The sequence below is a fragment of the Schistosoma haematobium genome, chromosome ZW, assembly GCF_000699445.3.
Source record: "Schistosoma haematobium chromosome ZW, whole genome shotgun sequence".
Lineage (NCBI taxonomy): Eukaryota > Metazoa > Platyhelminthes > Trematoda > Strigeidida > Schistosomatidae > Schistosoma > Schistosoma haematobium.
Genome location: NC_067195.1, coordinates 31,895,000 through 31,907,671, shown reverse-complemented (window position 1 = coordinate 31,907,671; position 12,672 = coordinate 31,895,000). Strand labels below are relative to the sequence as shown.

At 39.0% G+C, this 12,672-nt stretch overlaps 1 protein-coding gene across 2 annotated transcripts in view; it reads right to left on the bottom strand.

Annotated features, from left to right (window-relative positions):
- The window catches only part of PPIL4_4 (Peptidyl-prolyl cis-trans isomerase-like 4), a 49,255-nt gene that overhangs the window by 9,697 nt on the left and 26,886 nt on the right, over window positions 1-12,672 (bottom strand). For both annotated transcript variants that reach the window (XM_012946019.3, XM_051211051.1), the window contains exons 4-6: window positions 12,069-12,303; window positions 10,440-10,682; window positions 892-1,791 (exon numbers count right to left, since the gene is read on the bottom strand). In XM_012946019.3, the coding sequence (XP_012801473.3) occupies window positions 892-1,248 (357 nt within the window). In that variant the 5' untranslated portion in view covers window positions 1,249-1,791; window positions 10,440-10,682; window positions 12,069-12,303. The remainder of the gene's footprint in view (window positions 1-891; window positions 1,792-10,439; window positions 10,683-12,068; window positions 12,304-12,672) is intronic.

Sequence of the window (12,672 nt, the reverse complement as noted above, 5' to 3'; positions counted from 1 at the left end):
TTCGACCTAAAGGTCTGATCCACAAGGCAGTGGAGCAACGCCAGGAAATGCAGTCCCATGGTTGTCGGTGACCAGCGATCAATTCATACGTCATTTGTTCCTTCAAGATACTGGAGCCCATGTGCACCATTGGTTTGGAATCAGGGTTTTCCAACTCCCCTAAGTGGACTCTCCATGTCCACCAACCCGGTTAAAGCGCCGGACATCCGCTTTTCGTCCTCTCAATTTCGTAAACAACACTCACGCCACAAGAAGGCAGAGAGTAAGACTTCCCTGACAGGGAAATCCTTTATTCATTGCGAAATATTAACTAGACAAACTAAATAAAGTTTAGAAATGAAGAAATTTATTAGTACCGTGGTATTTGTGCTAAGCTCCAAGCTGAATGATATTGTGTGAATGACAATGACACTACCTGAATAACTAGTTTAATGTGGGTATACATTGAACCCGTACTCATAAATAAAATTTTCTAAAATTAGCGTCACTGATAAATGACTTAATTTATATTGTAAAGTAACAGTACTTCTCAATACACCGAAAATAAATACTATTTGTTGCACGTATGGATAATTTGCAACTGAAGACACTGTTCGATCAGTTTTGCAGACTTTTTATAATTATCTAAATAATTAACAAACAATATCTAAAAATATTTATGTAACACGCTACTAATAAATAAACACTGAGTATAATATTACAACATAATTAAACTAAAAAGACATTTCATCAAGCGTTAGGACAGTATAGAATTGGCTAAACTTGTTTAAATTAATTATCGACTCAGGTAACGCTTGTGAAGCAGAGAATTAAGAACAAATCTACAGTATCTTGCTTATATCTTAGTATTCAGAACTACTAAGTTCATGTAGAAAATAGATGGAAACTAACCTGGGACAGATGATGAGTTCGATCTATTCTACGAACCTGACGTGTTCGTCTTGTTGGTGGAGGTGGTGAACGTGACGAATTACTGGATGATGATGAAGAAATGAACGACGCTCCCACAGGCCTCGATCGACTCAGTAGACGATAATGCAATGTATCAATAGAGGCTTCTGGACAGTCAACATGCTGAACAGCATCTGTTGTTACAACATCACCCTGGCGTCTGGAGACATGAGGCAAAGCTGCGGTTCGACGTCGGCCATACATAGTTCGAACAAACGTGCAGTAATGCACAAAATAGGTATTAAACTTTGGGACTAGACTATAGAAAGCATAAATGGGAGTTAGATCGTACGACATGATAATTCAAAGAAAAAATTTAAAAAATAGGTAACTAATTATTTATTTCAATTTTGAATAATTGATGAACAACAGGAATGATTTATGTTTATATTTTTCAAGATAAGAAATCTAAAATTAAGAATATATAGTTAATAATTTACTTTAAATATCGCAACGATAAAGCAAAAAATACATTGTAGTTCAAAAGATGAAGAGAAATGTAAAATTGAGTGACTTAGGAGCAACGATGCGAGGTAATACAGATACTCTTGAAATGTATACGAATAGCAGTTGTAGTGCTTATAATGTTTCAGCCCAGGGATTTTCGTTTAGAAAAGCTTGTACAACCTCTCTCATAGACAAATTTGGTATAAGCTGATCTTCTATCAATGGTTGACGTGAAACAGGATCAAAGTGTCCAACTTGGCGCAGGTGAGATATAATTGACGGCCGATCATAGGTAATTCCACAAGGTGTGATTACAGGATCTCGCATTAGATCAAAGCTAATACGACCACAAAGGTAGTCTGGAATCTCACGTTTTTTTCGGCGTTCGTCCACCTAGAAAATAGTAAGTAACTTACAATTTATTTACTTCGTATGCTACGTATAAAACAAAAATGACTTTCTACACTGCTTAATGAACCAAATGAAGCATTTTTGTGATGTCAGTAGTAAATAAAACCAGCTTTTATTGTAAGTCTGCTATCACTTGTGATTGCACTGCATTTTGAGATATTTCAATGAGATGACGTATCGAAGTGCCTGAAAAAAGAGACTCAATGCTCAACCGTAAATCATATCAGTAAATTACTTGGCACATGGAAATAACAGCCTACAAAATATCAAGTGTTCGAATTGATCATACATTTGTTTATTCAATTTTATATGAGGTGCATTTGTGATACTTGATATGGAGGAATTCTTTACAACAGCGCTGTCATAACTTAGTATATCAAATCACCAGAAGTTTTTTAGTTATACCTATTAGGAAATGCTTACATTAAAGTCCCAGTATATAATTCGGAAGAAGAGACATTGGTTGGTATGGTAACCAGAAAAAACAACTATTGGTGAAGGGATTAAACTACAAGTGGAAAGTGAAAAGTACAAATTAGTAGTGTGATAACAGGTGCATTAGTTTTTGATAAGAATAATAAAGGTTCAAATCAATGCTACATAATCGGAAATAGGTCAATGATTAGAAAAATATAGACAGTGAGATAAAATCTATAAAATCACAAGATGACGTAATAAGGAGTGTTCAGATAATTGGACCGTGAAACGTATATTTGAGAGAAAATAAACTAAAATGGTAGGAGGGGGTGAAGAAAAATAACAAACGAAGGGAAAGTTTGAAAAAATAATAAATAAATCCATTTATTAAGGCCAAGGGAGAGATAAGGGTGTTACAAATTTCTTTTGAACACAAAGACTTGGCTTGTTGGCTCGAATTCCCATAGCTTCTGCTATGTGTAAGAGACGAGATCGAACACCATAAGGAAAACTAGTGGGAATACGATAAATAATTTTTAATGACTTGTTTCTGTCCACTACATGACCGCTATCGATCAAGTATGATAGAACCGAGCTGCGTATTGTCTTGACGTTACCTTTTCCCAACCACGAAGGAAGGTGTTCACTAACTCTTTGGTTCAGTTGCGTGGTAGTGCATCCAATATAGCTTTCTCCACAGGAGCAGCTGAATTCGTAGATACACATAGAAGTGGCATAACCAGGTAACTTATCCTTCGGTTGGAGAATCACCATAGATCGGGTCGAATACGATAGACAGAGGTTGGCAGCATAAAACGTTCTCCTTACTGCTCTAGTCAGTCTATCACGTAATACATCACCATTGAATTGCAGCTTCAAGAAAAGAGGTTTTTTATTAGCCGTTAGTGTCACTATTTTCTTGCTTATTACACGCAAGTGTTTCTTCAGGAAACCCTGTGGACATCCCAATTCAATCAACATATTATGAATGTGCTCTAGTTCCCTATCAATTGTGTCAACTGAGCATATCTTAACAGCTCTATTTGCCAGACATTTGATTAAGTTTCTCTTATAATGAAGAGGCACAAAGCTTAAAAGATTTGTGTATTGGCTTGAAGAAGAACTTTTTCTATACACACCTCTGCTGATAGAACCATTTTCTTTTCTATTTAACAAAACGTCAAGGAAATGTAGTTTGTTATCTATTTCCTCTTCACATGTAAATTTAATTGCAGGATGTTTGTGATTGAATAGTTCTAGTAGGTGTCCTTTATCGGAATGCTAGAACCACTAAACGGCATGTACTCAACCAAACAGATTCACTAAAAATACACATAAACAATCTGGAAAGAAATATTTCACAAAGAGAATCTATGGTCGATACCCTACCACTGTGAATAAAATCACAATTTATGGATTATAATAACATGATGGCAAAAAAGTAGATCGGTAAAAGTGGGGAAAACACGAAAATTTCCTATGAACCCTGAGCGGTACGTTTATAATCTCTTTAGTCAGTCAGTAACAACGTAGAACGTCGTACGTACGTACATCAATTCGATTACGCACACCACATTAGCACAGAGATGCAATTGTCGATTCAAATCCCGTAGTGCTAGATGTAGTAAAATTGTAAGCTGTAATTAGAAAAATTGGGGTTTGAAGATATTATTCAAGGAGTATAATCCAGTGAAATAAATTTGGAAAGAGAAAAACGGGACATGAAGAATTCAGAAGATTAGAATTTGGGAGAACACAAAGAGTGGATGCACCTGAGCCATTGCAAACGATTTTGAGCCATGTTATTCAGGGTCTCTAACCATCGGTTGCTATCATCTCGTGGTCCCCAACCAGGTAGTCTACACCTACCAACATGACTCAGTCCACTTGTCAGTGACTTCATGGACTTGTGCCATGTTTTGGTTTGGCCGCCTCTAGCTTTCTTCCAACCTACTCCTATACCACTGAACATCGCACGTCGAGGTAGTCGGTCGTTGGGCATACGTAACCCGTGTCCCAGCCATTTCAACTGATGAAGTCTCACTACTTCATCAATTGATTTGCCATCCTTACCTAGTACCCGTTTCCTAACAACTGCATTACTTACTCAATGGTCCCGGGATATACGAGCAATGTTTCGAAGACACCTATGATCAAATACTAGTAATTTAGGAATATCCTCTACTCTTACTGGCCATGTTTCACTGCCATAAAGTAGGACGGAACGAACTGCTGCGCAGTAAACACGTCCTTTGGTTGATAGACGGATATTTCGCCTACGCCATAAATGACGCAAGTTGGCAAAAGCTAGACGAGCCTTCTGTATCCGTGCTGAGATTTCGTCACACATCAGACCACAAGGGCTGGTGAGACTTCCAAGTGAAGCGATCGACACGCTCAATTACTTCACTCCCTATCATTAGTTCGGGTGTCGATGCAACCCAATCCTGAAGCAACATTTTGCATTTCGAGGGAGAGAATCGCATGCCGAACATGCTTGCATTGTTGCTTAGAGTGGTCAGAAGACTCTGCATTTTGTCAGCGTTTTCACTAAACAGAACTATGTCAACAGGTGAACCTCCCGGTAGAAGTTCAACCCCAGGAAATCTAGACGAGGAAAGTGTTGTCTCTAAAAGTACGTCGACGACAAAGTTAAACAAGAATGGAGAGAGTGGGCAGCCCTGACGAACACCACTTGAGGTAATCAATTTTGATGACAGTTTGCCATAAGCTCTCACTCGGACAGTTGTGTTCGAGTAGAGAGCCTTTATAAGGTTAATGTACTTCTTTGGTACTCCTTTCAGTGACAAACACTGCCATAGAACCTCACGATCTACAGAGTCGAATGTCGCCTTAAGGTCGAGAAATACTACAATTGTGGGTCGTCTGAATGTGTGTCTGTGTTCTAGAACCTGACGTAGTGTGAATATGTGGTCTATACAACCACATCCAGGTCGAAAACCGGCCTGGTTTTCTCTACTCTGCTCTTCACGAGCTTTGATTAGGCGTCGAAGTATTATTGAGGCTAATATTTTAGACACTATATTTGTCAAACTGATTCCTCTGTGATTGTCACAAGAGGACTTTTGTCCTTTCTTAAAGACTGGAACAATCAGTGATTGAGACCAGTCAGATGGGATTGCGTCCAGTTCCCAAATTCTACCTAAGACCTCAGTTAATCTCACTGCTAATACTGGACCACCATCCTTAAAAATCTCAGGGGTAAACCTGTCAGGGCATGCTGCTCTCCCTCGTTTCAGATTTCCTATGGCTTTTTCAACTTCGTAAAGAGATGGAGGACCTACATTAACTTGCCATTCAGGTTGACTGGAGATCGTGGGAAACCGAAGTGTGGCTGGAAGCCAGTTGAACTGATCCCTAAAGTGTTCTGCCCGTCGATCCAATCTCCTGGATGTAGAATGTATAACATGCCCATCTTTCTCTGAACAATTGTTTGCTATTACCTATTGCCGCTGCCTTTTCCATCTCTCTTGCTTTCGCTACCCACCACTGTTCGCGATCATTGCGTAGACTTCTTGTTAGCTTGCGCTTAAGCTGACTCCGCTCTTCGTCATGTTCGGAGACAGATGGGATGAGCATCTATCAGTGTGCTTGATGCTGCTGAGATCCAGTATTTCTCCCTAACCTTATGGTTTACCTTACTAACAGATATCACTGCACTTTCCACAGCTTTTCGGATATCATTCCATGCTGCCTCGGGGTGGGCATCACTTACATGACTGCCTAACTGTTTTTCTAGTTGTTCCTGAAATATACTCTCAGCTTGACTATCATTAAGTAGGACCCTAAGAGGTTTACTTGCAGCGTCTTTCCTACGTCCAGTAAGACGCAGACAGATACGCGCTCGTACTAGAGCATGATCTGAATCTAAGCATGTGCTCCAGAATGAGCGACAGTCTTTTATCGAGCCCCTCCATCGGTGGCTGATAGCGATGTGATCTATTTGGGTCCAACGTTAGGACGAATTAGGGGGTCGCGATGTTAAAAGATGTTTTTCCTTATGCTTAAAGTTAGTATTTGCAAGGAACAAGCGGTTATCTGAGCATAGCTGCAACAGACGGTCGCCATTATCTGTTCTTTGAGCCATGACACCATAAAATCCACCTAGGTGTCTTTCCCTATCGCTTAGTTTTCCTACTTGAGCATTAAAGTCACCGGCCACTATTACTACATCAGAGCGCTTAGCTTTTCGGAGAAGGTCGGAAAGCTTTCTGTAAAACCCATCTTTTACATCATCTGAGCTGCAGTCAGTGGGAGAATAGGCAGAGACGACGAAGAGGCAACGACGAGTGTCCCTATCTTTCCGGATTCTTACTGTTCCGTTCAGTCGGACAGCGCACAAACGGCTGTCTACTGGGATCCACTCCAAGAGAGCTAGTCCTGCCCTAGGACTTAATGCTATACCTACGCCGGCGAAGCCACGGGAAGCAGAATCAGGGCTTCCAGATACACGAAGCGTAAATCGAGTCGGTTCTTTATTTTGGCATGGTGAGGTAAAATGAATGACGCTACTCGGATCCTGTATGCGCGTTTCGGAGACGCAGCACACATCGATGGCGCGAGATTCTAAAGTCCTAGCTAAGGAAGCCTGCTGTTCTATTTGGCAAAGTGTTCGTACGTTAAAAGCTCCTACGTGTAGTTTAGAGCGTGGTTTCAGGAGACCAGGAATAGAGTTCCACGAACTCGAATCGTTTGCCCTAGCGGTGCGACGTGATAAAGAGACGTGAGGAGGGTTAGTCATGGAGATAAGAGAGGTATTAGGAGGTGTAGGAAGGATTTGGATGTGACCAACTTGGTCTCGTGTGCTGTTACGGGTATGAGGGCTGATGTCACTTCCCGGCTGCCCACACCGTGGAAGGGTATTTCTTGAGGAACCTGAAAAGGAAATTGGATTAGTGTTGGTCTTGACGACCTGGGAGCGTGACCGCAGAGCCCAAGGGACAACTGCTTGAGGCCGGTCGCGCACGGCCTTTTTGTGGAAGGTTTTTGACGTGTTAGCTCCGTTCTTCAAAGGGCCTTACCGCCGGAGACGGAAATCCGTGAGGTAAGGTGAGGTGTGACATTTTTAAGGTCGACCTTTTCTAACCCCACCCCTCATTGTGGGAAGGCAGCATCGCTGTCATGCTGGTTGTCCGAGGGAAGCACCTTACTGCTGTCACACCTCTCTACAGTCAGCAGTACGACTTCGCCCTCAGACCTTGAGTTGCTGCTTTTAGTCTTACCGTTCTCCAATCGACCTGCCTGGCATGGTAGAACCTACAGGAACATATGTTCCAGCCAATATAGCTCGGTTGGGTCATCACGATAGGCAAGCCCGACCACCGCGTCAAGTTAGCAGCTTCGGTGACTGTGCAAGTAGAAGCTTTGTCGCTCGGCCCTAGATTTTGTGACTATAGAAATAAAATAAACCAACTCGATACAGATGTACAGTTTGAAAATCTATTTATACAAACAATAGATTTGGTGCCTACTTCTCCCGATGAACTCACTACGTTTAAGACCACTTTGATGGACATCTGCAAACAATACTATAATAGCAAATGTACAGTGAAAACTCCACTTACCAAAAAACACCGAGATGCACTACATATGCTTAGAAAAAACAACTCTCTAATCATAAGCAAGCCGGACAAAAGAGAAGAGCTAGTTCATATGAACAAAGCCGATTACATTAATAAAATGAACCCGATTTTGAATGATCCGACAAAATTTCAGAAACTCAACGACGTGAAGGATTTCAATATGAAGGCAGAAAAATTGCTGACTAACTCACTAAAGGAATTAAAAAATAGATGTATACTTACTCCTGACATACACGACTCACTCAAGCCCACTGGATCGAATACACCGCGACTATATGGTTTTCCTAAAGTTCGCAAGACAGGTCTTCCTCTTCGCCCAGTTTTAGATATGTATAATTCACCTTATCATAAAACTGCAAAGTGGTTAGTTAGAATCCTAAATACCTTACACAGACTAGTCGTCAACAGAAGCGTGAAAGACGTCTTCGATTTCATTTCTAAAGTGGAACATATGAACTTAAATGAGAAACGGATTACATCTTTAGATGTTGCTTCCCTGTTCACCAATGTACCGTTAACGGAAACTTTTGATTTTTTGTGCCAACCACTACAGGAAAAACAAATCAATATCGGAATTTTTGAGGTTAGTCTTAAAGAATTACTTTTGAAATGCACAATGAATGTCCATTTTGTCTTTAATAACACATATTATAGACAAATTGATGGTATAACGATGGGTTCCTTGACGTTTTGTTAAATAGAAAAGAAAATGGTTCTATCAGCAGAGGTGTGTATAGAAAAAGTTCTTCTTCAAGCCAATACACAAATCTTTTAAGCTTTGTGCCTCTTCATTATAAGAGAAACTTAATCAAATGTCTGGCAAATAGAGCTGTTAAGATATGCTCAGTTGACACAATTGATAGGGAACTAGAGCACATTCATAATATGTTGATTGAATTGGGATGTCCACAGGGTTTCCTGAAGAAACACTTGCGTGTAATAAGCAAGAAAATAGTGACACTAACGGCTAATAAAAAACCTCTTTTCTTGAAGCTGCAATTCAATGGTGATGTATTACGTGATAGACTGACTAGAGCAGTAAGGAGAACGTTTTATGCTGCCAACCTCTGTCTATCGTATTCGACCCGATCTATGGTGATTCTCCAACCGAAGGATAAGTTACCTGGTTATGCCACTTCTATGTGTATCTACGAATTCAGCTGCTCCTGTGGAGAAAGCTATATTGGATGCACTACCACGCAACTGAACCAAAGAGTTAGTGAACACCTTCCTTCGTGGTTGGGAAAAGGTAACGTCAAGACAATACGCAGCTCGGTTCTATCATACTTGATCGATAGCGGTCATGTAGTGGACAGAAACAAGTCATTAAAAATTATTTATCGTATTCCCACTAGTTTTCCTTATGGTGTTCGATCTCGTCTCTTACACATAGCAGAAGCTATGGGAATTCGAGCCAACAAGCCAAGTCTTTGTGTTCAAAAGAAATTTGTAACACCCTTATCTCTCCCTTGGCCTTAATAAATGGATTTATTTATTATTTTTTCAAACTTTCCCTTCGTTTGTTATTTTTCTTCACCCCCTCCTACCATTTTAGTTTATTTTCTCTCAAATATACGTTTCACGGTCCAATTATCTGAACACTCCTTATTACGTCATCTTGTGATTTTATAGATTTTATCTCACTGTCTATATTTTTCTAATCATTGACCTATTTCCGATTATGTAGCATTGATTTGAACCTTTATTATTCTTATCAAAAACTAATGCACCTGTTATCACACTACTAATTTGTACTTTTCACTTATTACGTAATCGTTCTCATTGTTACCATTGTCTCATAAACTACGTTGATTGGTTTAATAATTTCATATATGCATATAAATATTACTGTATATTAGAAGTAAAGCCTTATGAGGATCTAATCGAAAACAATATTGTTCGCTTATATACGTTGTTCAAATTTTACAATATGGGAATATTTCAAATTTTAAACTACAAGTGACATAATAATTTCAAAGACACAGTTGATGAGAAATCAGTACTCGATAATGACGATTCCGACTTTCTTTGAAGGTATCAGAATAGGCAATGAAAAAAAATTGATTAAATTTTCAGTTATGAAATGATCATTTTCAAACAAAATGAGCAAATTGAAATCCCATTTTTCAGCTCCTACTGCGATACTGATGATGAATGGTGACTAACTGCATATCGTGGAATTTAGGTTTGAAATAATTCGAAGGTTTAAGACATAACTGTTACGGACAAATGAAGCAATATATAAACCTCAATTCTTAGTGAAAATACCAGGTTACCAAGATTAAATGTATTCTAGTACAGATACACGTACCAATATTTGTTCCAGATTCTAGATTCTCTACAGTCGACTCAATGTAGCCGTGGAGGCTATAAGTTTACTGCTAGTAAAGTGAAAACTATGAATATTACACTATACTATACGGTAGTCTAGTCTGTATGATTAGTTCGCATATTAAAGAACTACCTGGTTAGGATTCCATATCCAGAATTCGTGGGTAAATGTGACAAGCCTTCTAAATCTACTTACTGGGAAACAACATTCCAAATATATGACTGCATACATAACACGTGATGTGGCATCAAAATCCTTAGTATAATACAATTACCTACCTTACAGAACAGTTCATTAAGCTCTGAAATGTATTTTTGAGCAGTATTATCTATTTTCGAAAGAATTTCTTGGTGCTTTGGTGAGATGTTTTCAAAATTGTTATCTTCGGCTGATAACAAATCAATAGACACGTTTTTGGTTGGCTCGACATTTGGTAGAGAACCATTGATTCCAGACAATTTAGATAGAATCACTTGTTTTTGACGGGCAGCATCTTCCATGATTAAGTTGTTTAAATAAACCTGCGTCAAAAATAAAAGTAGGCAATATGAACGCCATTAAGGCCACGAAAAATAGGAGTAGCTAAAAGATGTAATAGATGTAAGGTAATGAGGTGATCATTCACAGAATTGTTTGAGTTAATCTAACACTCCCTAAACGATAAGTAGGTGTTTATATGCTGGGCTTTGAGAAACAAATTTTGTATGTTTCACAGGTAAAAGGTAGCAATATTACGCGGCTCCTCAAAGCAAATCATGTTTTAAATATCGTCATCACATGACGAAGTGATGCGACAATAAAGAGATATTATCTTACCTTGATTTCAGTAATGTCACATTCAAAAGTCATCATTAGAGACACAAAGAATGGCGAGGTATGTGATTCACAATCTGCACTTCAAACAAATTTCTACTAAGTGAAGCTGAACACCTAGATAAAAAGACAGCTCAATTTCAAAACCGTCTACTATATTAAATATTAGGAATTTTTAATTTACTTATGACCAGTCACTTCAGATCATTCAGCCAAAAAATACAGATTGAAAGTTTTAATAAACAACCAGTATCGACTTGAGAACTTATATTAACATAGTTGAGGTAGATCAATTCTTATTCATATGCAACAGATTCATCTAGCACTAGCATTGTTGGCCATGGTGACACTTGAAATGGAAGTCGGAGGGAGTTTAGGGTTGATAGTCGAGGTAGGGAGTGATGATAGGAACTGAAATGGAAAAGTAATTATGAATATAGTGGTCTTGAGTGCTGTTAAAGGTATGATGGTGGTTATCACTTCCCGGTTTCCCACACTGTGGAAGGGTCCTTCTAAAGGTACCTGAAAAGAAAATTGGATTAGAGGTGGGCTTAGTGACATGAGAGCGTGACCGCAGTGCCCAAGGGACAATTGCTTGAAGTCGGTCACACACGACCTTTTTGTGAGTAGTTTTCGTGTTAGCTCCGTACTTGTTTGGATCTTACAGCCGGAGAAGGAAATCCGTTGGATAAGGCGAGGTGTGGATTTTTAGTGCTGACCTTTTGTAACCCCACGGTTCCTTTGTGGGAAGGCAGCATCGCTGTTATACTGGTTGTCTGAAGTAAACATCTTACTGTGGTCACACCTCTGTACAGTCAGCAGTACGACTTCACCTTCAGACCTTGGGATTGCTGCTTTTAGTCTTGCCACTCTTCAACCGACCTGTATGACATGGTGGGACCTTGAGGAACGGTTGTTTCATCAAGTGTAGCCTGATTGGTTCATCACGATAGGCGATCCCGACGACCAAGTCAAGGTAGCAAAAACGGTCAGGACTCAACTAGGTGAGCATAAAAAGACGGAATTACAAATTCTGGCACGTAACCATTATCATTCATATTGAATACCATTTTTTTAATAAATAATACTATTACTTGTAAAGAAATTTCTTCCTTTTGTCTATCTTCATCCATAGCTTCGAAACGTTTTTTCCGAGCTAATCGGATAACTGAAGTTATATCATCTCCAAAATTACGATGCTGTTCTAAAGCTAAATTATGAGCATGAACAAGTCTTGTTAATGCTTCTTCATATTGATTTAAGCCCAAGTGTGCTTGTCCAGCAAAGAAATGAGCTTTTAAATTGTTTTGATCTAAATCAATTGCTTTTCTACAAGAGGTTAGAAAAGAAAATAAACACGGGTAAATGGCAATGTGAAGAGAATGTTTCCTAGTTAATAGTCAGTATCAAAACGACTGAGTACTTCTTAGAAAGCAATAGATGTTTAAAATGGTCAGAACAGAATTGTAAGCAACGCCCTGATTCAAAGTTCCACCTATATTTACGTATTGGTTACCGTTGTAAGGAACGATTTGACTATGAGATGACGACATTCGAAGCTACTTTTACGATTTTATTTATACATATTGATTGGATGGTTATTAAGTATTCTGGTCTTATTATTTTTTTATTATCCTAGTTCTAAGTTTTTATTTGAACCATAATTTGTCGTTATAGTATTTTTCACTCAAAACCTAG